Source organism: Schistocerca piceifrons, chromosome 2 (assembly GCF_021461385.2).
Source record: "Schistocerca piceifrons isolate TAMUIC-IGC-003096 chromosome 2, iqSchPice1.1, whole genome shotgun sequence".
Lineage (NCBI taxonomy): Eukaryota > Metazoa > Arthropoda > Insecta > Orthoptera > Acrididae > Schistocerca > Schistocerca piceifrons.
The window spans coordinates 556,614,754-556,642,419 of NC_060139.1; the positions used below are offsets into that span (position 1 = coordinate 556,614,754).

The 27,666-nt window shown below is 42.3% G+C and overlaps 2 protein-coding genes across 4 annotated transcripts in view; one reads left to right on the top strand and one right to left on the bottom strand.

Moving 5' to 3' along the window:
* Positions 1-8,303, bottom strand: part of LOC124776550 (alpha-1,2-mannosyltransferase ALG9) — a 144,395-nt gene extending 136,092 nt beyond the window's left edge. For 2 of the 3 annotated variants that reach the window (XR_007015633.1, XM_047251585.1), the window contains exons 1-3: positions 8,090-8,303; positions 7,858-8,014; positions 2,322-2,527 (exon numbers count right to left, since the gene is read on the bottom strand). Coding sequence is in view for 2 of the 3 variants with exons in the window: in XM_047251585.1 (XP_047107541.1) it covers positions 2,322-2,527; positions 7,858-8,014; positions 8,090-8,178 (452 nt within the window). In the remaining variant the exon portion in view is untranslated. Of the gene's footprint in view, positions 1-2,321; positions 2,528-7,779; positions 8,015-8,089 lie in introns of those variants that run through there. The other variant, XM_047251586.1, reaches the window with a different exon arrangement.
* A 42-nt stretch (positions 8,304-8,345) lies between these two features.
* LOC124776551 (cilia- and flagella-associated protein 300-like) overlaps positions 8,346-27,666 on the top strand; it is a 167,208-nt gene continuing 147,887 nt past the window's right edge. Inside the window, exons 1-2 of the mRNA XM_047251587.1 lie at positions 8,346-8,619; positions 8,691-8,839. Of these exons, the coding sequence (XP_047107543.1) occupies positions 8,531-8,619; positions 8,691-8,839 (238 nt within the window). The 5' untranslated portion in view covers positions 8,346-8,530. The remainder of the gene's footprint in view (positions 8,620-8,690; positions 8,840-27,666) is intronic.

Here is a 27,666-nt window from a genome sequence, read left to right on the forward strand (position 1 = left end):
GGCAATACTTTCCTTGTGACTTCTCATAGAAGATAGGTTAAGGAAAGGCAAGCCTATGTTTACAGCATTTGTGGACTTAGAGAAAGCTTTTGACAATGCTGTCTGGAATAATCTCTTTCAAATTCTATAGATAGCAGGGGTCAAATATAGAGAGTGAATGCCTATTCACAATTGGTACAGAAACCAGATGGCAGTTATAAAGAAACAAAGGGCATGAAAGGGAAGCAGTGATTGTGAAGGGAGTGAGACAGGGTTGTTGCCTATCCATGATGTTATTCAATCTGTATTATGGGCAAGCAGTAAATGAAACAAAAGAAAAGTTTGGAGTAAGATTTAAAGTCCAGGGAGAAGGAATAAAAACTTTGAGGTTTCCTGATGACATTGTAATTATATTAGATACAGCAAAGGACTTGGAAGAGCAGTTCAACTGAAGGAACAGTGTCTTGAAAGGAGGATATAAGTTGAACATCAACAACAGCAAAACGAGGCTAATGGAATGTAGTCGAATTAAATCAGGTGATGCTGAGAGAATTAGATTAGGAAATGAGACACTTAAAGTAGTAGATGGGTTTTCCTAGCTGGGAAGCAAGTTAAACTGATGATGTTTGAAGTAGAGAGGATATAAAATGTAGATTGGCAATGGCAAGAAAAGTGTTTCTGAAGAAGAGAAATTTGTTAACATCGAGTACAGATTTAAGTTCGGGAAGTCTTTTCTGAAAATATTTGTATGAAGTGTAGTCATGTATGGAAGCGAAACATGGATGATAAACAGTCTAGGCAAGAAGAGAACAGAAGCTCTATAGAAGAATGCTGAAGATTAGATGGGTGGATCACGTAACTAATGAGGAGGTATTGAATAGAATTGTGGATAAATGGAATTTGTCATACAGTCTGACTAGAAGAAGGGATCGGTTGGTAAGACACATTCTGAGGCATCAAGGGATCACCAATTTAGTACTGGAGGGAAATGTGGGGAATACAAATCATTGAGGGAGACCAAGAGATGAATACAGTAAGCAGATTCAGAAGGATGTAGGTTGCAATAGTTACTCAGCGATGAAGAGGTTTGCAAAGAATAGATAGCATGCAGCACTATGCTGAGCAAAATGAGGTCCGACACGATATTATGGCATATTCCCTGACTTCTGTCACCTAAGAGTATTACATAGTGGGAAATTATTTAACATGGCAGTTTCACACCATTGGACAGACATAAATAACATTTTGCCTGTCTAGTGTTTGCTTTGTGTAGTGGGAACAGGGAAGTGTTTGCATGGACACATGATCAGGAACTCTGGGATTGGTCATCTTAGAGGCAACGTCATGTGCTCAATTGCTAAGAGGGTGATCATTCTGGTGTTAAAACTGCACTGGGGCATCATGATCCACAGATTCTGGGCTAGTGCAGATCTCACGCTGACCCACATTTTCATGTCCATCGACACGGCAAGAGGCTGGTGAGTATATTGTGCGGCACCAGCTCATTAGGTGGGAGTTTATCATTTTTATAATGGTATTCCAACGCCACATTGTCGTTTGATTTCAGTTAGAAAGATAGGGTCTTTCCAGTTTAGTTACAACAATCAACCACTGCATAGTTGAATTCAGATACAAGGAGTTCATTCACATCACTGAGGGAATGTGCAACTTGAATCCATTATTCTTCCCTGCAAATCATACTTGTGCTGATTAATTGTTCATCATGATAGCTCCTTATTTTCAATCTGCTGGTTTTCTTGTGTACGAAGTCAAACTTCTGCAATAAATTGATTCTTTGAGGGTGTGGCGGAGTCTAGAAAATCATTGACTCTGGTAACAACTTCTAAGTTCACATGTATGGAGCATGTATTGCAATATGTAAAGGAATTTGAATACACACACATGTTTAATGAGGAGAGGACAGGAGTCTGAGCTCCCAAACATTAAAATGGCTACCTATTTCCAACAACAGATGACCAACAGCTAGCATTCTGATTTTTACCCATTTTTTGTGAACATTATCTATTCATTTCACATGTTGTATATATTGCCTATTCTTCAGAAACATCTAGCACCACTTATCACATATTTTCTTAACAACTTATTCTCTGCTCAGCCATTTCTGAGATTTTCATTCATCTTCTCTTTAATTTCAGCTTTTTAAATATAATCACAAAATTGAAATCTACAATTTAACATACAAAGCTACATTGTACATACCTACTGTATTTGCCTGCTGCTATTCATAAATCAAACAAATAAACTGCAACCTGAATTGCCTATTTCAGCAATGTTATCATTATTAATACTTCTATATTCACCAACATACAAAAATATCTTACTTGTAAAAGTAAACTTCACAAAAGGCACACAAGAGTCCCAAAAGGCATCTTGTGAAGTAAAAGATCAAGAGCCTATTTGGCTGCAGTAAACGATGGTACAGCCATGCAGGTACCACATGGAGGAGAAGATACATGTATGAGCGGAGAGCATAGTTCGGACTATACTCCCAGGTTTGAAATCCTTTCCCAAATAGGAGGTAGTGGCTCTGAAAAAGAAAAAAATTATCAGCGCCAAAATTTCGCATGCTTGGATTTGACCTAACTGATCATGATCTCTCTCTCTCTCTCTCTCTCTCTCTCTCTCACACACACACACACACACACACACACACACACACACACAAAGTTGACTGCTGGTGATGCGATTGTGAAGTGGAAACACAAAGGAACAACCACAGCTAACTCAAGACCACACAGACCTCATGCACTGACAGATAGTAACCATCAAGCATTGTGGAGGGTGGTTATAGAAAATGACTCTGTGCAGGGAATTGAAAATGCTACAGTGCTCAAGCAGCTCCTCAGGGCTGAATTTCCTCTGACCTTTAAACTGATTTACCCAGTCAGTAATAGGGATAGGACTTACAGTTTAATATAGACTCTGATGTTTGGTGCAACTTGGAATTTTTCAGATTCCACAGATCATTTTCATAGATAATAAAAATAATTACAGAACAAAATTTAGTATCGACTACAGTAAGATTTAAACCACTGAGCTTTTGATTTGTAGTCTGGCACTTATACAAACTATATGTTATTATACTGAAGATGTGGCAAATATATTATTCAGAATGTTAATGTATTGAAGGATACATGTATCAATGGTAAAGTCTCATTAAACTTCATCATGATAGTGAGAAACTCAAAATTGAAAGAAAGAGAACTCTTTCAAGGAGATCCCATATCACCAAAAGTAATGTCAGAACTCCTAGAGGAAATTTTTAGATTCCTAAAATGGGGAAACAATGACCAAATGGGGCATACCTGAACCACTCTCATTTTGCTGATGACATTGTGCTACTTGCCCATAACGCAGAAAAACTTTAGCTACAAGTGGGAAAACTTAAATGAATAAGATTGAAAGTGATCCAAAATTTCTAAAACAATAAGATTGAATCAATGTATAACCGACATACTGAAAAGAAAATAGTACCGGAAAAATATTTTTTCATATTTAGGGTAGTTGAATGGACGGACAGCAACAGAAAGACTAGAACTGAAATTGCCTTTTGTGCTTCTGATAAACCAAGTAAGATGTAGCTTACAAAACTAAGCTTCTGGTGTACCTCAAAAGAAAAGTTTCATATCAATGTGTATTACTCATTTTGTTTTATGGTAGTGCAACAGGAGCTTTAAATATGAAATCAGTATTTAAAAAATTAGGGCTTCTATGTGAATAATAGAATACATATTCGAAATTACTAACATACAAATGAAAACAAGCAAACTGATGAGAGGAATAGACTGGAGTTGAAGTAGTAATTATGACTGTAATTAAATGGGCAGGGCATTTAGCTAAGTAAATGTTTGGCAGATGAACCGTAGAAATTCTTTACTGGATTCCGAGAAATAAAAAGAAGATCATGGCGACAACATATTGAAAAATAGGTAGACGACATTATTAGATATGATGAGAATAATTTGAATGCGCACAGCTGGAGACCATAAGGCATGTAAAAGTCTAGTGATGGTGTTAATCCAATAGTGATGATTAACAGATTATGATGATACTAATGAGGATACTAGGTTGAATCAGTGCCATGTTTCTGAAGATCATTATAACAGATTTTGTTAATGTCTCCTGATTTTCTTGAAAAGGAGAATAATTCCAGCATGGTTCCAGTTCTGCAGAACTGTCTTCCCCTGCTGAATTCTGTAAATAATTTGGGACAGTCATTTTGGATTACTTTTCTTCTGGTTTTAATTATTTTTATTGGAACATCATCATCAATTTGTCTTTTGTCTTTTTGCACAGTTAAACTGACTTTACACACCTAATCTGGCATTACTTCCAGAATTTCATTACTTCCAAGAATCATGTTCCTCTTATTGCTTGCTTGTAACTTGCACCTACTGTGCAATAATTTCTTTATTCCAAATGATATTTCCTTTCCTTTTAACTTCTTTGTGCCAGTAGAACCTTTTGCAGTTTGAATGTGTTCATTTATTAAATCATTGGCACTTCTGTCTGCATCTGGGATCCAGATACTGAACTTGCAGTGTAATTTATTCTGGCATATCTCCCTATTCTTAAATCTTATCCACATAATTTTCAGTTCTTATCTCCTACTTAACAAGTCTGTTTCTTCTCAGATTTACATCTAACTTCACTCTACATCTTAAGAGTCTATGATCAGTTCCCATTCTTAAGTGTTTTCTGTCCAACACACCTGTACAATTTCTTTATTGTTTGCTAAAACAGATAAATTCAGTTTTAGTCAGACTCAGTCCATTCTAAAACACTATTCTGTTTATTTATTTCTAGAAGAATGTGTTGACAACAAGCATATTTCTTCTTGGCAAAGTCTATTAACAAGTGATTTCTGCTACTATGTACAAAGTTTCCAAATAAAAAACATTCTTTGTCTTTTCTCTTATTTCCACACTGAAATTCCCTGATATCATCTTTTAGAGGGATTTATTGACATCTAATTAGTTTCTGTAACTCTTTGTATAGGTTGTATAACTCTGTATTGGAATGTGTGCATATTGGTGCAGTGATGGTAATGACTGCCATGGCATGTTCATTTTATTTTGAAATATATCTTGCCATTTTGGCCGAGATTCCTTCATTATCAGTAATTTATGGTCACAAATAAAAATTGGTTTCTTTAAGTCCATGTCACTTTCTATATAGGCAAATTCTGTAAACCTGCTTGCAGGTGTAGAGGAAGATGGGCGTGTCCCACAACCTGCAGCCACTGGCCTAGTTTTCTGTTTTCTCAGTACAGTACTCCCGATATTCTTTCATCTGGAGTAAAATACCAGCATTCTGGGAACTCATAGATGGTAATTGGTCCTCTGACATCAGCACCCTTGGTTCACTAGCCTGCCAGTACACGAATTACATGAAGAGTTTGGCAAGATATGTGACCACTGCTAAACCTAGACAGAATTCTGCTCACAGAAGCCTCGGTCCAATCCTGAGTGCTTTCAAATCTCAGAACTTGTGATGAATAAGACAGTTCTCATATTGATCAGGCGCAGGTGGTGAACTTAGTTATATATTGTCATTTAGCAGTGAGATTAGTAATACATTTCATCTAGAGGGTTGCATACAATGACTTACCATGCCATATGCAGCGTACATGAGCAGCCCAACTACGTTTGATCTCCACATAGTAAAGTTTCTCTTCTTCAGAAAAAGAGGTTTTACATAGTTACAGGCGTGCAAACATAAAGCTGATGCCGATTTAAAAATGTAAGGATGATCAAAAGCAGAAAAGCTGAGGGAGGAGGTTAAACCCTATGGTTCCGTAGCACATGGAAATGTTGAGAAGGTGTGGCAGGTGAATGAATGCACAAACAGTACCAAGTGAGGGCAAGAGGGTGGTGTTTGGAAGGGAGCTACAAGGCTATAAAATGGGTGCGGTAATGGTAATGACTTTGAAGGTGAGTGATGCAGTCTTAAAAGAAGAGTCTTGTGAATGATATTTTTCACTTCAGGCTATGATAAAGTGCACTCAAAGCCCTGGAAGATAATAAAATAATACAATTCAGATTGTTTCTTCATAGGAATTCAGTAGCAGTGGTGCAGAAGGGAAGAGCTTTGCAAGAGATATGTTCGCAAACCACAAAAGAAAAGTTCTCCATGTCTTTATGAATACTGACAAGACCTCCAGAACATTTGGTGATGTAAATTTGCTAATGAGAATAAAAAGTAAATAATTCATCACCCAGAATGTTTGATTCTTTGCTTTTTACCTGTTTTTATTGCAGAGGAAAAGTTCTGACGGGAATGACTGGAATATTTGGACATAGAACAAGTTATCATCATGTACGAAGACAGATGATGCAATGAGGCTGAAGCAGTTAATATTTATACCGGCTACTCCATCAGTATGTTAGGTCTACAGTACTTGGTCCATATCCCAGACAAACTACCTTATATTATCAATTAGTGTCAGCTACAGTTAAAACAGAACTTGGAAAATGTTGTTATGTATTTTTTTAACTAGCAAAAAACTTGTCCAAGGTTGAAATGAAATTAATCCAAAACAAATAATAACATCTTCGGATCAAACCTCAATCCTTTAGATTTGCAGGCAATGCTTACTGACTGAAACGTCATATCACAAAATGAAATGCAGTAACATTCATACTGAAAAACATAGCTTGTCAGTAGAGTTTGTACCCAGCATAATCAATTTCTAGGATGAATCTTCCAGGAAGTTTCTACATGATCAATTATTCATAGTTCCTAATGTTTGGGGGCAATAATCACTACTGTCAAAAGCTATACTATTCTAGCATACCCATCAAATTTATCAGAAATTGCAGTTTCAACACTTTCATAAAATGGTTGGTATGAGGCTTTCAGGTCTTTAAATATGCTCTAGCAGTTAACTGGCCTGTTGAGCCATCTATTAGAAAATAGGTCCTAGTACCACTTGATAACAGAAACTATGAATGATTATAATAGTCATCACTGCTGTAAGGGTTTATAGTTTTAGTCGACAAATAATGTTATATCTGTAAGTTTTATGATTTGAACTGAGGTTTGTGTTTGGTCCTGGAGCATCTCTTGCAATAATTAAATTCATGTTTTCGTTATGGTGTGGAAGAACTAATTGCTTTCAGTGTATAGATAATTACCTTGTGAAAATCACACACCATTTCTCAAGAAATTAAGCTGACAACTTTGTTTTACTACAATTATGACTATTTTCACATTAATCTTTATTTCTAAAACAATTAAAAAAGAATTACATACCGCATCTTCTGCACAGGACAACTATGAGTCTTCCATTACTAATCCTCCAAAGTGAGTGTCAATGTTGTTTGTCTGAGAGTGTTTATTAGAATACTTTTCACATGCTGTTGATCAATATAATATAAGTAAAAGACCATGCAAGATATAGGAAACCAATTAAAAGTGTTTGAAAAAAAAGTTGGAAACATGGCAAGACAGACGGTGTCAATATTATGACAAACTATACGCCTACGGTTTGCTGCCTGGAAATTATTTACCACACAACTGAACCACCCGGAAACTCTGGCGGTACTAGAGTTTGGGAAATTGTCCATCGTCACGAAAACACAGTAATTAAACGAAAGAACTGCAAAGAATAAAGAACTGATAAAACGTATTTCAGAAATGGCAACGAAGTTATTACCAAATCGGTGGACGTAAAGTAATATCAGGGAACTGTCAGTGCAACAGCAACAACTACTACTATTTACTACTACAAGTACTACTACTTCGAATGACTTGGCTGGCTGCTTGTATTACCGGTACCTAAAACGGTAACTCGTGCGTAAATCATGGCTTTGCTGTACTCAAATTCTTAGCATCTTGAAACAGTTTATCACTCACTGGTTCCCAGTAGTTGTATGTTTCGTCGCAGTCAGAAATGTGGCTCCAAATTGCTGCACAAAATCGTGCAGAAAGTAGTGCCTTAAATGCGGTTTCGCCACTTGGATACACAATACCCATATCAGACGGACTTGGCGCAGGATTATATTCTTCTCGCCTAAAACACAAAAGTTCAATTTCACGACTTTCATTCATAAGTTTTACAGTGTAAGAAGTTCGTTTACTCAAAGACCTGGAATTTCCTGATGATTTTCGTCCACTTATTTTTTTAATATCCTTGCGACTATGGGCATGATTACGCTGGCGTATTGATGGGGACATGGTCGTCTCAGGTTAAAGTTCATAAACGTGTCACAGACGTACGTCAAAACAACACAATACAGCTGTTGTTTACACACAAACCGCTTCCTTCGATCAAGCCGGTCAGCTGCGATCGGTGATCTCTGGTGTCAAGGATATTAAAAACTTATCATACTACTCTTAGCGAATTACAAGCATATATAGTGAATAGGAGTATTCGTGCTATAACTCATTAAATTACCATACTGAAGGTACAAATGTATACGTTCTCTCATCAGTAGTACGGCTTTGGCCAGACCAAAACTAAAATACCCAACAGAACGAAAGAGCCGGCTAATATTTCGTTGCTAGGCATCAGATTCTCCTAAGAATCATGGAGGATACTTACACTTTCATATACGTGCCGAACCGAGAGTTCAATACTTTTAAAAAGAAAGACGTAGCCGAACTGTTAATGAAATGGTTGGTAAATGCGAGGTTGGACATTAATTGTTTTTGATACAAAACATTACATTTCTCTCGTATTTCTGCAGGTCAATGAAAGACAATCTCAGATTTCAGACCTACTGCTTCAATCAGCCATTTCAAACGTATCGGAAAAATGATTTGATAGAAGCATTTCTTAAGGACCAGACTGTGATAGCGTCATTGGATTGCTTCCAACAATCTTGGAAGCCTCGCGGTAAGTTTATTTGGTTTTCGTTACAAAAAAAAAGTCAGAAACAAAAAATCCATCGTAGAAGGAATACTGCATTTACATTTACACGGAACAATGAACATTGTATCTATGTTTTGAACCTACTTTGTTCATCCTAGAACTTAGTTCTCCACCAGTGCCGTATCTTTTATGTTTATTACATCCTCAAGATTTTTTCTGATGAATTACCGGTTTTAGTCAGTTAAGCTTAGCTTCCATTAAAATAACTATGTTTATAGATTAATGACATAAGCAGTGGTTCAATATTTAAAACTACTCTTTTCGATGACGGAAATGCTGTTTAATAGACGCACATAAAAATGCACATCTTTATCGTATTTTTTTAGGACACTAGACTACAAACACGACAATGTTTCAGGTGATAGTGTCACAAGCAAGCACAACATTACTACAAAGCTTTATTTATCAGGACTGTGGCAGATAAGCAGCGTAACACATTAGTCGGTTTGTTGACGCAATACATTGTTGCGCGGAGTCGACAAAACGCTCTCGAAGTCAACAAATGTGGCTTCCGGCGTCATGGGGCCACTGTATTCGGCATGAATACAGTCTCAATCAGGTTCAACACAACGAAAATAGAGACCTCCACCAGCAAGAAGTTGCGAGGTTTTCTTCATGGTTTTGGAGAGAAGTTCAGCACTGACGCGGAAATATTATTTTGTAAACTGTGTGAAGTTAGCGTAGAAAACCGCTTTAATGTGCATCACTGTAATACAACCAAACACAGCAATTATGTGAAGAGAAGTGCTGAAAATGACGGCAGACAAACACTTCATTCGAACAGACCACCATCAACCTTGTTAATCACTCTTCAAGGACTCGAGTGAGATGATGGTGCCTTGCAACATACCACTGCAATCTTAGTTTGCGAGATTTTTTATTTTGAAATTTGGGACTGCTTCGCTGGACACCCAGCGTATGGCTATGTGTACGTGTCCAGCATCTCCTCCTAAACCACTGGCTCAGTTCGATACACATACCAAGGGCGCCCATGCTCCGGGGCAAGGGGGCCGCCCCCTCCCCCCACATATAGTGTTACCATGTGTATTTTTTCAAGAAAATGATTGAAAGTCAGTATTACACAGGTTTTTAACAGTGTCAGAAAATTACCTTTTTTTACAGCTACATGCAAATCACTATACATATTCCAAAATAATAAAAGTACAACAGATCTAGTTCACCTCCTTGCACATGGGCACCCTTGACACATACCGCTTGCCATCTGGGAATCAGCACTGTGGGGAATTAGAACCTCATAGCTCCCACAGGAGCAGAGATGTGGCTGAAAAAGGGCTTCCAACTGCTGTTATCTAGGCTTCTCTGCATGACAGGATTTTGTGTGGGTAGTATCTGCATGCATTGCAATGGCTACACCTGCAGATGGGCACAACTGAGCAGAGGGGGAGCAGGAGATGGGTAGTCAGAGGTGGGAGGATGAGGTGGAGAGAAAGGAGAATGGGAAGATGGACAGACAGAGAGGTGGGAGTAGGAGATGAATGTAGAGAGAGGGGGAGGAGGAGATGGGAACAGAGAAAGGGGGAAGGATGAGATGTGCAGGAGGTGAGAAGAGACTGGCACAGACAGATGACAAGAAGTGGACTGATAGAGAAGGAAGGAGGAACTGGAGATACAGAAAGAGTTTGGAGAAGATGGGCAGAGAGGGAGGATGGAGCAGGAGATGAATGGATAGAGATGGGAGGAAGAGACAGACAGTGAGTGAGAGGGAGGAGACGGTGGACAGATAGAGGGCAAGGATAGGATTGTCAGAGATTGGGGTTAGAGGAAATGAACTGAGAGAGGGTGAAAGGAAGCTGACCTGAGAGATTGGGGTATATAGTGAGGAGGATTAGATGGAGAGAGGACTGTCAAGAGATAGAGGGTGGATGAGGTGGATTAAGAGACGGAGGAGGAGATCGGCACAAAGAAAGGAGAGTAAATGGATAGAGAGGGGTGAGGTGAGATGCTCATTGAGAGGGAGCAGATCAGATGGACAGAGATAGGGGAGATGTACACAGAAAATTGAGGAAGAGGAATCGGACAGAGGGACAATGGAGATGGAGATGGGAAGAGACAGGGAAAAAAAGGAAAATGATATAGATATCTGGTATAGGTATTAAATGAACCATCGATACATACACTGTTGCGACAATACTTCCACAGTGTGAGGAAAGTCGATGTAGTTAGAAATGCTTCAGATGGTTTTCACCTGCGAAGCCCTATGAACGAAAAAAATCAAAATAATAGCTGTAAACACAGCACCATTTTGTTGATATGTCACTGCAAAGAGAGTTCCCATTATTTACTTTACAATTACATACTGGAATAAATAAACTCTATAACTCCTGCACAGAGGTGGACAGAGTGACGAACACAATTGACAGAGCCACGGGAAGAAGCTAGTATATACATAAAAAAGTGGATATATGTATGTGTGTATGTCCAACATCTCCTCCTAAAACACTAGATCAGTTTCAACCAAATTTGGGCATGTCTGACTGTAGAGAGGGGGGGAGTAGGAGATGGTTAGTAAGAGGGGATGGATGAGATGGGTAGAGAATGGGGGGGGGGGGAGACAGACAAAGAAATAGGGGAGGAGGAGATGGACAGATGGAGAGGTAGGTATAGGACTTGGACACAGAGGGAGGGGCAGGAGGAGACGCAGAGACAGAGAGAGGTGGGAAAGGAGGTGCACAGATAACAGTCAGAGGATGAGGTGGACAGAGAGAGGGAGCAGGAGAAGATAGAGTGGCAGGATAGATAGTTGGAGGGTAGTGTGAGAGGGAGAGAGAGACAGACAAGACAAGGAGATGGGCTGGGGGATGGAGAAGGGGAAGTTGGCCTGAGAGACTGGGTAGGAGGATACTGGCAGACAGAGTGGAGAAAGGGGAATGATTAGAGCTGGGGGAGGAAGAGGTGGAGAGAAAGAGAGGGGGAGGAGGAGATGGAAAGAGAGAGAAGGTAAAGGAATGGACCAAGAGGGATGAGGATGGATAGTCATAGAGAGAGGTAGGATGAGATGGACCAATAGAGGGGATATGGACACAGAGCTGTGGAGATGTGGACATAGATGGAGAGACAGTGGATGGGGAGATGACACAGGAGGGAGGAGGCAGAGGATATGGTGCTGTAAAGACAGTTCAAATTACATTCATTTATAATTACAGATTGGACTAACTAAACTCTCCACATCTCTGGCATAGGGAGCCAGGGAGGGAAAGAGGTGGACTGAGCGAGTGTGTTCATGAGTTGCATCCAATTTAAGTATAGAATGTGTATGTGGGTCAGGCTACCAAGAAAAGTCTAATCTATGTCCATAAAGCAGAGTGTAAGTATGTATGCCCAGTGTGTTCTCCCAAACCTGTGACCTATTTCAGCCAAATTTAGCACACAAACAGAAGTTTCGAGAGTATCAGCCCTCTGGTGTTTATAACCTCCTGGCTCTAATGACAGCGAAGATGTGGCATAAACGTGTTTTTTCCAGTGCCATACGTGTAGGTTGCCCTGTATGACAGACACGTTGTGTTGGAGTAGTAACCTATTGCTCTATTAGGGTAAGGTTGGGGATGAATACAGGATGGAATGGACAGAGAGGAGAGAAGAATGAGATGATAGGCAGAGAGAGGGCCGGAGGGGGTGGACAGAGAGGGGGGCTGAAAGAGTTGGCCAAAGAGAAGAGGGTAACAGGGGATGGTCAGAAAGCAGGGGCAGGAGGAGAACAGGTAGGTAGGGAGGATATAGATGGCAAGAGGGGGAAATCAATAGAGACAAGGGGAAGGAGATAGGAACAGAGAGGCAGGAAGAAGAAGGTGAGTAGGAAGAATGTGGAGGAGGAGATGGATATGGGGAGTGGAGCAGGAGAAGATGGAAAGGTGGGGCAAGAGATTGTGGAGAGAGAGAGAGGATGGAGGGGGAGATGGGCAGATAGAGAGGCAGGAGAAGTAGATGGGTAGAGAGATAGGGAGGGAGAGATGGACAGAGAGGTGAGTGAGGATGAAATGAACAGAAATGGGGTGAGAAAGTGATAGATGGAGAAAGGAGAGAGGTGTATGGACAGGGAGAGGAGAGACAGGTATGGTCAGAGGAGGATGTGGACCAAGACGAGGGGGAGAGAAAGAGAGGTGCTCATTATATGTAACAAATGCATATGTAGGCAAAGCTGCAGGTATCAAGCTAGTTTATATTTTTATTTATTTATTTCTCCTCTCTATATGTATAAAGCAGAGTGTATGTCTGGGATCTCCTGCCAAACCCGTGGATCAATTACAACCAAATTTGGAACAGAAATAGCAGGTCTTGTAAGTATCAGCACTGTGGGGTTTATAAGCTTCTAGATCCAATATGAGCAAAGATATGGGCCAGAACGTGTTTGTCCAGCCCCTGCTACATAGGGTGCCCTACACAACAGGTGTGGCAATAGGATCAGCCTGACCTACCTTCCTGCTTTGCTGTGCATGCTATACATTAGTTGCATGCAATGGGTTCGCAGCCCCTATAATATAGGTTGTACAGAGAGAGGGGAGGGATCTGGACAGATAGAAGTTAGAGGAGATGGATAGTGAGTGATTGGGGTGGAGCAGTAGACAGACAGTGAAGGGAGGGAAGAGGAGATGGACAGGGAGAGAGGAGGAAGGTTGAGATAGACAGAGGGAAGAGGGCAGGAAGGGATGGGTACAGAGAGGGGGCAGAAGGTGTTTTTCAGAGAGGGTTTGAGGAGGACATGGGGCAGAGGGGAATTAGGTATAGATGGGTCAGAGAGGGGGGGGGTCTAAGAGGAGATTGACAGAGGGAGGAGAAAGGCATTGACAGAGAGATGGAGAAGAAAGAGATGGTGAGAGAGAGGGGTTGGAGGAGATGAGAAGAGTGAGGGAGGAGGAGATGGAACAAGAATGGGGGAAGGAGGAGATGTGTGCAATATGTGTCAAACTTGCATACAGGTGAAGCCATTGGGAAAGGCTGGTACATCGATCGAAATGTATAAAGTTGAGGATGTGTATGTATGTGTAAGAACACCTGGACTGGAACAGTCCACATTTTACACACAAACTAGTTGCCTGGTGAGAACCAACATAAGGTGCTCATAATCTTTTTACTATTTGTGGAGCTACAGCGATGTGTGGTTTTTTTAGCCCATGCTGTATATACTGCCCTTCATGACAAGTGTGCTGTGTGAGAGAATATCGATCTGCTGTGCAGAACAGCCTACACAACAGGGAAAAGAAACGGTTTTCCTACCTCCAATGTGTAGGCTGTCTAGCGCAACAGGCATGCTGTGTTGGAGTAGTATCGGTCTGCTTTATCAACCTGCTTTGCATGGCAGCCTATACCACAAGGGGAAAAAAGGATTTTCAATATAGACTATGCTGCACGAGAGGTGTGTTGTGGGAGTTATAGCAGCCTGCTGTATTGGCCTCTTTTGCAGGGGCTGCATGTGCAGATAGGTTTGCTTTGGGGAAGGTTGAGATGGATAGAAGAGGAGATAGAGAAAGAGGGGGGCAGGAGGGGATGGATAGGAAGAGAAGGGGCAGAAGGGGATGGGTAGGGGGAGAGGGGGCAGGAAAGGTTGTAGAGACATAGAGGGAGTGAAGGATCAGATGAACAAAGAGAGAGAGGAGGTGGAGGAGATGGACAGAGAGAGAAGAGGACGAGATAGACAGTGGAAGATGATGGAGGAGATGGAGAGAAAGAGGGGAGAGGATGAACAGAGAGAATTGGGAGGGTGAGATGGACAGATAGGGAGGTAAGGAAGTGATGGGCAGGCAGTGGAGGGAAGAGGATATGGAGTGAGGGAGGAAGATATGATCAGAACAGTCAAACAGATGGAGCAAGGGACATTGACAAAGAAATGGAGAGGGCAGATGGAGAAACAGAGGTTGAAAGGCAGAGGAGATGGATAGATAGAGGTGGGAGGTAGACAGAGATAGAGGGGGAAGGAGATGTGTGCAATATGAGTGTCGAATGTGTATGGTAGCAAAGCTGCAGGGAAAAGTATGCTCTATATCCATACACAGTACAAAAACGAATGTATGTGCTTGCATTTGTATGTATGCTCTACTTCTTCTCCTAAACCACTGGACCGATTTCAACTGAACTTTGTACTTATTTACCTTACTGTCAGGCAACAAAAGCTGTTGGGGTGAGAAACACTTACCTATCAAAGGGGTGAGGGTATGGATGAAAATGACGTCATAAATACTGAGATGCATGAAGAACTGCTGCATTGTACATGACATTACATTTATTACTTCATTGCTGCTACATTTTGCAGTACATTTTGCAGGTAGTCACCACTTATGTCACTTAATATGCCTACAAAATTGTGTCATTGTGTAACACATAGCTCAGGAGATATGATGTCATAAACGTTAAGCATAAAGCCTAATGCTGTGTGGTATGGACATAGATGTACAGCTATAAATAAATACCTGGACAATGCCAGGGTTTTCTGCTAGTATGTACAGGGAGTGGCAAAAAGATTTGACGGTTTTTAAGTACAAATAACACAAATGTTAAGAGTGATAAATATGTTTTATTGGTTATTATAGAATGGTGTTAATGGAAATTAAAGAAAATAACATTGGAACAACGGATTTCATCAGTTTAAGACTTGAAGATGACGTCCTTCAAATGGTACCCTTCTGTGATAAGCACTTTTCCAGTCTCACACCAAAACTTCGAACTCCTTCCCTAACATTGCAGAGGCAGGTTGGCGATTTCTTGAGTTATGGCCACCTTAAGTTCGCCCAATGTGTGGGGCTTGTTTGTGTATACTCTTGATTTCAAGAAATCCCACAAGGAAAAATCACAAACGCTTAGATCAGGAGAGCATTCTGGCCATGCAATATCTCTGAAACACGAAGTTACTCGGCCACGAAACTTACTTTTCAGAATGTCTATTACCTCATTGGCTGTGTGGGCAGTTGCCCCATGCTGCTGGAACCACATTCTACTGTGCACTAAGCGTTTCTCTGAAATTGAGGGATCAGGAAGTTTTGTAACATCAACCGATAATGTGAATTGACCATAACAGTTTAACCACCCCTCTTCAAAGAAGTATGGCCCAATGACAAGTTTTTGTTACACCACACCACACAGTGACCTTAGGACTATGCAAAGGATGTTCATGCAGTTCTTCAGGATTTGTAGCTGACCAATAACGAAAGTTCTGTTTGTTTACATCACCCTCCAGATGAAAATGCACCTCGTCACTCATCATGAAATTTTTTCAGCTGTAATCAAATCAGTCAATTGTTCTGAAAATGCTTTTTGCTTTTCATTATAATTGGGCTTTAACTGCTGAACAATAGCCATTTTGTATGGATGGATGTGCAGACTGAAACACAAAATTCATCTTACCGAGTGGTCAGACATATACAAAGCAGCAGCTTGTTGACATGTCAGCCACCAAGGACTGGCTTACACAGCTTCTCTTATTCTGTCTATATGCTCTGGCATCTGGGCTGACCTTGGACGGCCTGTCGAATTTCATTTCAATGCTGAACCGGTAGCTCTGAAGCTACTCACCCACAACATAATTGTGTTGCGTGTCAGAACTTTTCCTCATGGACCTAAATTAAAATGCCTACAGAATCGCTGCAGCACAGCAATACAGGAATTGTTACTTTCAAAAAGTGCCTCGACAACAAATGCGCGATGCTCAACTGGCCACTGCTCCATGGTTGCTAAAAATGTCCACATGTAGTGTCTGAAATGTGCCTATACCCACTACCCCTACCCCCACTCCCTCCAACCACCACCACCACCACCTACTCGCTCAACTGTGTGGCAATGAAAACTGTCAGATCATTTTGCTGCTTCTTGATTATAAAGCTGTGTGTGTGTAGGTATGTATGTGTAGGAACTTATCCCAGGCTCCTGGTCCAAAGTGAGCCAAATTTGAGACACAAACCCCTTGCCCCCACAGCACCAACATAGGGGGTATATAATGCTCTAGCTTTCATGTATATGAGGATACAGACATGCATGTTGTTTAAGCATCTGCCATATAGGCTGCCCTGCATGACAGGTGCAATGTGTGAGAACAGTACTGACTTACCTTATCGCTCTGCTATGCAGGGAAGCACACATGTCAGGGACAAAATACTTGTTTTCCCAGCCCCTCATGTGGATGGACAGAGAGATGGAGGAAGGTGGGAATGGTTAGTGAGAGAGTGGGTTGAGGATATAGAAAAAGGTATAGAGCAGGGAATAGGAGATGGACAGGGTGAGGCAGGAAGAGGAGATGGACAGAAAGAAATAGGAAGGAGGAGAGGGGCAGGGAGAATTGGGGAGAAAGGTATAGACAGAAAGAGAGGGAGGAGGATATGGTCTGAGAGGGTTGCAAGTGAAGGTCATAGGGCAGGGAGGAGAGGAACAGTGAGAGGGTGGGGGGACCAGTAGTATGCAGATAGACGGGAAGGAAGAGATTGATACAGAAAAAGGCTGGAGGAGATGAATAACGAGAACTGGGGAGGAGTGGATAGGGAGAGGGGATAGGGGGACAGGAAAAGAAAGATAGGAGGTGGAGTGGGAGGCAATGGAAAGAGGCATGGAGGCAGAAGGAAATGAACAGAGAGAGGGGTGAGAATGATGTGGAAAGAAAGATGAGAAGTATGGAATGTGCATAGCACTGTGTGATTTATAACGCTCTAGCTCAAACATTTACAGAGATACAGGCATGTGTCTTTTTTCAGCCCCTGACATATAGGTTGCCATGCACAATGGGTGTGTTGTGTGGCAATAGTATTGGCATGTCTTGTCGACATGCTTCTCAGGGAAGCCTACACACCAGGTGCAGGAAATAATTTTGCGTTTCCTGACATGTAGGCTGCATGTTGTGTTGGAGTAGTATCAGACTGATTTATCAACCTTTCTTGCAGGGTCTACAATTGTGGGTGGATATGGCTGGGGAAGGTCAAGATGGAGAGAGGAGGGAATGACCAAAGTGAGGGGGCAGGGGGGGATGTGAAGAGAGAGAGAAAGGAAAGAGGACATCAACAAAGAGACAGAGATGGAAGGAAGAAGTTGGATAGGGGGAGAGGGAGGAAGTGATGGACAGAAAGTGACGGAAAAGGAAATGATGAGCAGAGAGATGGGAAGAAGTTTGTGAACACAGAAGTATGGAGGAAATGTTCAGAGTGTATATGTGGCGAAGATCAGAGGGAGGGAGGGGAGGAACAGAGAGTGCGGTAAAGAAGATGAATAGGGAGAGAAGGACAGCAGGTGAAAGGCAGCTGGAGGAGATGAACAGGGAGAGAAGTAGAGAGTAGGGTGGGAATAGGGAGAAATGGTCAGAGGTGGAGAGAGATGAGGGAGAGGAGGAGATGGCTAGAAAGGAGCTGAGGAGGAGATTGGCAGAGAGGTGAAAGAAGGAAATGGACAGAGGGGCAAGTAGGGTATTGACAGATGTTGGGGTGGATGTGGTCTGAGAGTGAGGGATCAGGAGATGGGCAAGGAGGGGCCAAGGAGTAGGTGGACCAGGAGAGGGGAAGAAGAAGATGTGTGCAATATCTTTGTTGAAGATGTATGCTGGTGAAGCCACAGTAATTAGAGTACATAAAAAGCAGGGGCTATGAATGTACACATTTCTGGGATCTCCACCCAAACCCCTGGATTGATATGAGCCAAATTTGGGACAAAAACAGCAAACATCATAAGGATCAGCATTCTAACCCCATAGTCCAATAGGGGCAGAGACATGGGCAGAAACGAATTTTTGAGCCTCTCCCGTGCAGAGTGCTCAGCACAACAGGTATGTAGTGTGAAAATAGCACTGGCTCATCTCATTGGCTTGCTTTTCGGGGCAGCCTACACCTGAGGGACAAAAAAGGTTTTTACAGACCTCATCATGTAGGCTGTCTTGCATGACAAGCATGTTATGAGAGTAGTATCAACCTGCTTTATTGTCCCCTTTTGCAGGGGGCACATGTGTGTAGGTAAGGTAGTGGGAAGGCTAAGATGGACAGACGACAGATGGACAGAGAGAGAAGGGGGCAGGAGGGGAGGGACATGGAGAGAGAGAGCAGGAGGTTATGGGTAGAGAGAGGAAGCCAGGAGGGTATGGACAGAGCAGGGAGAGGAGAAGATGTACAGAGAAAGGGAGGAGGAGGGGAAGTTGTAGCAGGCAGGTGGAAGTTGTAGTGGGGTAGTGGGCCAGTGGAAAATATAGAGAGGAGAGGAGGAGATGAACATAGGGAAGGAGAGGAGGATATGGATGGAGTTAGGGGAAGGAAGAACCAGTCGGAGAGAGGGAGCAGGACAGATGGACAAAGAGAGAGGGCAGGAGTGTATGAAGCAATGAGAAAATGGGGAGGAGGAGATAGACAGATAGAGATGGGAAGATGAGATGGATGGAGAGATGGAAGTAGGATGAGGTGGGAAAAGAGAGGAGGGTGTGAGGGGGAACTGAAGGTTTGTGAAACATATGGTTTGAATGCATATTCAGAGGAAGATTCAGGGAAAAGGTTAGTATATACGAGGTCATCAGAAACAGTGTGAAAACTTGTAAGGGTATTGCAGATGAGGTTGTTCTGAGAAATAACTGTTAAGAAAAAAACATGATACTTTGCATCATTTCCATGATATTTAGCATGAAGTTAGTCTATCAGGTTGTCACATGTAACTTGCATGCGCTAAAATGCAGTAATGCACAGACATCTATGGCTCTTTGAGTTACCACTTGTTCAAATGCTCATTACCAGTTGAAGTGTGCCTTTTTAGGAAGTGATACATTTAACCTTAGTGACCAAAGTCTACATTTGTTTGGTTTGGGGAAACCAAATGCAGGATACATTTGGCGATACTGAGTGCAGCAAGCTGCTTGAATTTGCTTGCAGGATGATGTGGCTAGCTAATGTCAATGTTAAATAACTCCAATAAGTCCAATGTATCTAACTTTTTCTTGACAATTATTTCTCAACACAGCCTCCCCTGCAACACCCTTAAAAGCATTCCAAACAATTTGACAACCCTGTATATAAAACAGTATGTATGTGCGTACAGGGTAATCATAACTAAAGTTCCAGTTTCAAAGTGCTTTAAAAGGAGAAGTTCCAGACACTCAAGGGTATGAAGAGAACCATTGATCCAATGTATGCTAAGGGTCTGTACAAAATGATTACAAAAATTAGAAAGACAGGTTCTTTTGAAGTATGCTGTGGCAGAGGGAGGAACGCAGTTGATCTGACATCTGTCAAAAATGTGGCCACAGCATTACAGGTGGGGTTGAACGGTAGTGTGCAAACATGCAGAGCATGGGGAATTGCCTGAATACTGGACATACCTGTGAGCACAGTGCATAAAATCCTAGGTAACATCCTGCATTGCTCTCCATACAAAAATCACCCATGTTCGAGACTTGCTTCCTGCTGACCTGCAAGCAAAACAAACATTCACTTTGGAATGTCATGCTCTCATGGAAGTGGACAGTCAACAACCATGGAATGTTCTGTGGCCAGACAAAACCCATTTCCATCTCCAATGAAATGTCACTATGCAGATTTGCAAATTATGAGCAATGGAAAATCCGCTCACACTTCAACCAGTAACACTTCATTCTGCAAAGGTGACTGTGCAGCGAGTTGATGCCGTGGCTTATCGTAGGGCCACATTTTTTCTAGGAGATGAGTCCTGCAGGTCTTGTTACCTCTACTGTCACTGGTAAATGCTATGAGAGTCTTTTGAGCACCAACATCATTCCACCCCTTGAACAGTGTACATGTGTCAGTAGGACCATTTTCACACAATATGGCACTCCTCTGCTCATTGCACAGCTAGTGGAGTGGCTGCAGCAGAGATACTACAGAAATGCTAAAATTACCAGCTGTCATTCCCATGCAGCATGGCTGTCCAGATCATTCGATCTTAAGCCATGTGATTTCTCAAAAAAATGGTTCAAATGGCTATGAGCACTATGGGACTTAACATCAGAGGTCATCAGTCCCCTAGAAGTTAGAACTACTTAAACCTAACTAACCTAAGGACATCACACAGCCGGCTGGAGTGGCCGAGCGGTTCTAGGCGCTACAGTCTGGAACCGCGCGACTGCTACGATCATAGGTTCCAATCCTGCCTCGGGCATGGATGTGTGTGATGTCCTTAGGTTAGATAGGTTTAAGTAGTTCTAGGTTCTAGGGGACTGATGACCACAGCAGTTAAGTCCCACAGTGCTCAGAGCCGTTTGACATCACACACATCCATGCCCAAGGCAGGATTCGAACCTGCGACCATAGTGGTCATGCAATTCCAGACTGAAGCACCTAGAACTGCTTGGCCACAGCGGGCGGCTGTGATTTCTCACTGTGGGGTTACTTGAAAGATGCTCTGTCCAGTACTCTTATTGCAAACATAGCTGAACTGAAAGCAAGCCTTCTGAACATGACCTCTGAGACACTCCATCTGTTGTGGAACATACTGTTTCTGAATTTCAACTTGTGACAGAAAATGGTGGACAGCATACTGAACATGTCTTGTGCCAGTCTCAAGATAATTAGAAACAGATGTCATTATGCTTTTTATACAATTTTTGGCCTCAGGACAATTAAAAACTGATTCTTCCCATCCAATGTGGGACAACCTTGCCATGGTGTATGGGCCTGCCCAGCTAATTGAACCACAAATGTTAATTGCCAAACTTGTGCTGTCATACATGTTGCTCAGTAAAGATGGTGTAAAGTGCAATTCAAACTACAGCCACCATATTGCAATTCATCTGTCATTTGTAACCAATCTCATGTATCTTAAAAGGCTTACAGCATCGTCTATTGATAAAATTTTGGTTAAATTTTTTTGTTCCAAAACTTTTCCCCTGAGTCAATAATATGCTGTTCAAATTCAATGTAATTCTGTGGAGTGGTTCTCTTTCTACGGCATTTGAAACTGGAGCTTTAATTATGTACAATCTGTATAAAATAGTTTTCCAGCCCCAATTTGTGGGCTGCCCGGCATAAGAGGCTTGCTGTGTTGGAGTAGTGTCAGCATACTATGCATGGCAGACTGCACGTCAAGGGAAAATAGGGTTTCCAAGCCCTTGTCATATAGGCTGTGCTGCATGAGAGACCTGTTGCGGAAGTAGTACCAGCCTGTTTTATCGACCTGTTTTGCAGGGGCTACATGTGTGGATGGGCATGGCTGGGGAAGTTCGATATGGATAGAAGAGGAGACAGAGAGAGAGGGGCTGGGACGGGATGGATAGGAAAAGGGGTGACAGGAGGGGAGGAGTGGGAAGAGAGGGGGCTGGGAGAAAGTGAAGACAGAGTGGAAGGTGGAGGATGAGATGGACAAAGAGAGAGGGGTGGATGAGATGGACAGAAACAGGCAAACGAACAGGAGATGTAAGTATATCTGGAACCTCCTCTCAAACCACTGGATTGATTTTGATCAAATTTGGCACACAAACAGCAAACTTTACAAGTATCACCATTGGGGAGTTTATAACCCTCTAGCTTCAATAGGAATAGAGATATGGCAGAAACATCCATCTCCTTCCCCTCTCTCTCCGTCCATCTCCTCCTATCCCCTCTGCTCACACCTACTCCTGCCCACCTCAACCATTCATCTCAGCCTGCTAACTCTCCCTATCCATCACCTCCTGACCCCTCTCCTTATCCATCCCCTTTCCCTCTCTATCTGTCCCTCCCTACTGCCCCCTCTCCCTATCAATCTCCTCCCCCATCTATCAGTCCCCCTGTCTGCATCTCTCCATCATCTCATCCTATCCCCGTCTCATAGTCCGCCCCCTCCTGTCCCTTGCTCCCTATCTTTCTCCTTCTGCTCCCTCCCTCTGCTCATCCCCTCCTCTCTTCATATCAACCTATCTCCAGCCATCTGCATCTGCAGGTGTTACCCCTGTAAAACAGGTCGACAAAGCAGACAGACACTACTCCCACAACATGCCTGTCGTGCTGGGCAACCAATATGTCAGGGGTGTCAAACCTGTTTCTTACCTATGGTATGTAGGCTGCCCTGCAAAGTAGATCAATAATGTGGACAAATACTATTTCCACACAGAATTCCCATCATGTAGGGTAGCTTATATGGCAGGGGCTGTAGTAACAAGTGTTTGCCCATATTTCTCACATTTTTCAAGCTGTTGTTGTTGTTGTTGTCTTCAGTCCTGAGACTGGTTTGATGCAGCTCTCCATGCTACTCTATCCTGTGCAAGCTTCTTCATCTCCCAGTACTTACTGCAACCTACATCCTTCTGAATCTGCTTAGTGTATTCATCTCTTAGTCTCCCTCTACGATTTTTGCCCTCCATGCTGCCCTCCAATGCTAAATTTGTGATCCCTTGATGCCTCAGAACATGTCCTACCAACCGATCCCTCCTTCTTGTCAAGTTGTTCCACAAACTCCTCTTCTCCCCAATTCTGTTCAATACCTCGTCATTAGTTATGTCATCTACCCATCTAATCTTCAGCATTCTTCTGTAGCACCACATTTCAAAAGCTTCTATTCTCTTCTTGTCCAAACTATTTATTGTCCACGTTTCACTTCCATACATGGCTACACTCCATACAAATACTTTCAGAAATGACTTCCTGACACTTAAATCTATACTCGATGTTAACAAATTTCTCTTCTTCAGAAACGCTTTCCTTGCCATTGCCAGTCTACATTTTATATCCTCTCTACTTTGACCATCATCAGTTATTTTGCTCCCCAAATAGCAAAACTCCTTTACTACTTTAAGTGTCTCATTTCCTAATCTAATTCCCTCAGCATCACCTGACTTAATTTGACTACATTCAATTATCCTCGTTTTGCTTTTGTTGATGTTCATCTTATATCCTCCTTTAAAGACACTGTCCATTCCGTTCAGCTGCTCTTCCAAGTCCTTTGCTGTCTCTGACAGAATTACAATGTCATTGCGAACCTCAACGTTTTTATTTCTTCTCCATGGAATTTAATACCTACTCTGAATTTTTCTTTTGTTTCCTTTACTGCTTGCTCAATATACAGATTGAATAACATCGGGGACAGGCTACAACCCTGTCTCACTCCCTTCCCAACTGCTGCTTCCCTTTCATGCCCCTCGACTCTTATAACTACCATCTGGTTTCTGTACAAATTGTAAATAGCCTTTCGCTCCCTGTATTTTACCCCTGCCACCTTCATAATTTGAAAGAGAGCATTCCAGTCAACATTGTCAAAAGCTTTCTCTAAGTCTACAAATGCTAGAAATGTAGGTTTGCCTTTCCTTAATCTATTTTCTAAGACAAGTCGTAGGGTCAGTATTGCCTTACTTGTTCGAACATTTCTGCGGAATCCAAACTGATCTTCGCTGAGGTTGGCTTCTACCAGTTTTTCCATTTGTCTGTAAAGAATTCGCATTAGCATTTTGCAGCTTTGACTTATTAAACTGATAGTTCGGTAATTTTCACATCTGTCAACACCTGCTTTCTTTGGGATTGGAATTATTATATCCTTCTTGAAGTCTGAGGGTATTTCACCTGTCTTATACATGTTGCTCACCAGATGGTAGAGTTTTGTCAGGACTGGCTCTCCCAAGGCCGTCAGTAGTTCCAATGGAATGTTGTCTACTCCCGGGGCCTTGTTTCGACTCAGGTCTTTCAGTGCTCTGTCAAACTCTTCACGCAGTATCGTATCTCCCATTTCATCTTCATCTACATCCTCTTCCATTTCCATAATATTGTCCTCCAGTACATTGCCCTTGTATAGACTCTCTATATACTCCTTCCACCTTTCTGCTTTCCCTTCTTTGCTTAGAACTGGGTTTCCATCTGAGCTCTTGATATTCATACAAGTGGTTCTCATTTCTCCAAAGGTCTCTTTAATTTTCCTGTAGGCAGTATCTATCTTACCCCTAATGAGATAAGCCTCTACATCCTTACATTTGTCCTCCAGCCATCCCTGCTTAGCCATTTTGCACTTCCTGTCGATCTCGTTTTTGAGATGTTTGTATTCCTTTTTGCCTGCTTCATTTACTGTGTTTTTATATTTTCTCCTTTCATCAATTAAATTCAATATTTCTTCTGTTACCCAAGGATTTCTACTAGCCCTCGTCTTTTTACCTACTTGATCCTCTGCTGCCTTCACTACTTCATCCCTCAGAGCTACTCATTCTTCTTCTACTGTATTTCTTTCCCCCATTCCTGTCAATTGGCCCTTATGCTCTCCCTGAACCTCTGTACAACCTCTGGTTCAGTCAGTTTATCCAAGTCCCATCTTCTTAAATTCACACCTTTTTGCAGTTTCTTCAGTTTTAATCTACAGTTCATAATCAATAGATTGTGGTCAGAGTCCACATCTGCCCCTGGAAATGTCTTACAATTCAAAACCTGGTTCCTAAATCTCTGTCTTACCATTATATAATCTATCTGATACCTTCTAGTATCTCCAGGATTCTTCCATGTATACAACCTTCTTTTATGATTCTTGAACCAAGTGTTAGCTATGATTAAGTTATGCTCTGCGCAAAATTCTACCAGACGGCTTCCTCTTTCATTTCTCTCCCCCAATCCATATTCACCCACTATGTTTCCTTCTCTACCATTTCCTACTCTCGAATTCCAATCACCCATGACTGAAATTTACGTCACCCTTCACTACCTGAATAATTTCTTTTATAACATCATACATTTCATCAATTTCTTCATCATCTGCAGAGGTAGTTGGAATATAAACTTGTACTACTGTAGTAGGCGTGGGCTTTGTGTCTGTCTTGGCCACAATAATGCGTTCACTATGCTGTTGGTAGTAGCTTACCCGCACTCCTATTTTTTAATTCATTATTAAACCTACTCCTGCATTACCCCTATTTGATTTTGTATTTATAACCCTGTATTCACCTGACCAGAAGTCTTGTTCCTCCTGCCTCCGAACTTCACTAATTCTCACTATATCTAACTTCAACCTATCCATTTCCCTTTTTAAAATTTCTAACCTACCTGCCCCATTAAGGGATCTGACATTCCACACTCCGATCCATAGAATGCCAGTTTTCTTTCTCCTGATAACGACGTCCTCTTGAGTAGTCCCTGCCCGGAGATCCGAATGGGAGACTATTTTACCTCCGGAATATTTTACCCACGAGGACGCCATCATCATTTAACCATACAGTAAAGCTGCATGCCCTTGGGAAAAATTACGGCTGTAGTTTCCCCTTGCTTTCAGCCATTCGCAGTACCAGCACAGCAAGGCCATTTTGGTTAGTGTTGCAAGGCCAGATCAGTCAATCATCCAGACTGTTGCCCCTACAACTACTGAAAAGGCTGCTGCCCCTCTTCAGGAACCACACGTTTGTCTGGCCTCTCAACAGATGCCCCTCCGTTGTGGTTGCACCTACGGTACGGCCATCTGTATCGCTGAGGCACGCAAGCCTCCCCACCAACGGCAAGGTCCATGGTTCATGGGGGTAGGAGCAAGCTAGGATGTTAAAATCCCACAGTGCTGATACGAAGTTTGATGCTTGTTTGCCATATTTGGTTCAAATTGATCCAGGGTTTGGGAGGAGAGCTTGGACATACATACATATTTATAGTGTGAATTTATAGCTGCCCATACAGCAAGAGTTGAAGATATGATTTTAGTATATATATCCTTCATCTCTTTGTATATTGCCTCCTTCCCCTCCCTCTTTCCCTCTCACCCTCTCACCCCTTGTGTTCCCTTCCTTCCCCTGTCTCTCTCTCTCCAACACATCCTCCCACTACTGTCTATCCATATCCTCCTCCCCACTCTCTCTCTCTCCATCTCCTTCTCCTCATTCTCTTTGTCCCTGTCCTCAACCCCTCTCTCCAAACCATATCATCCTCCTCTTCCCTCTGTCTATATCCTCCTCATACACTTTCTGTCCCTCTCCTCCTCCCCCATCTTCCTGTTGCATCTGACCTCTATGCCTTTACACCTTCACAGTAGTAACTGTATTCCCCCTCCTCCACATCTCTCTCGCTGTTTCCTCCTCTCCCTCTCTCTGTCTGTCCCATTCTCGACTCTCTCTATGCCCATCACTTCCTCTACCTCTTTCTATCCACATCTTCCTCCCACCTCTTTCCATCTATCTCATCTTCCCACCTGCTGTCTCTGACCACATCCACCTGTCTCCATTTCCTGTTCTCTCACCCTATCTATTACCTGCTGCCTCCCCCATTTGCCTATACATTTCCTCCTGCCCTTCTCCCTGTTTCCAACTAGTCCCCCACTCTCACACTGTTCCCCTCTTACCTTACCTCTGCCAACCAACTGCAACCCTCTTTGTCAATCTCCCCTCCCTCTGTTCCTATCTATCATGAACTTCCCTCTCTCTCAGATCTGCCTTTCATCTATCCATCTCAATCTTTTCCCACCCTGAAAAACAGGTCATTAAGGCAGGGCAATACTACTAAAACATAATGTTACTGTCATGGAGGACAATCTACATATTGGAGCCTGGAAAACTATTTCTTGATCAGAGTGCATTGGCTCCCTGCAAAGCAGGTCGATAATGCAGGCCAGTACAATTCCTACACAACATGCCTGTCTTGCATGTGGCCTATAGGGTTGGGGCAATCAATAGGAGTCCAGATTTTGCTGAAATCATACCAAGGGTTCAGGAGAAGATCCTGGGCACAGATACGTGCTGCTTTGCATATGTATATAGCCTTTTACCTGCAGCTTCACTCATGTATGTGTTTGACACGTATATTGCATACATTTCTTCCTCCTACTCCTTTCTCTCTGCCCATCATCTCCTCCCCCCTCTCTCTGTTCATCTCTTCTTCTCTCCCCTTTATGTTCATCTACTTCTCCTCCCCACCTCTCTCTCAGTTCATTTCCTCTTGCCCCTTTGCTCTCTG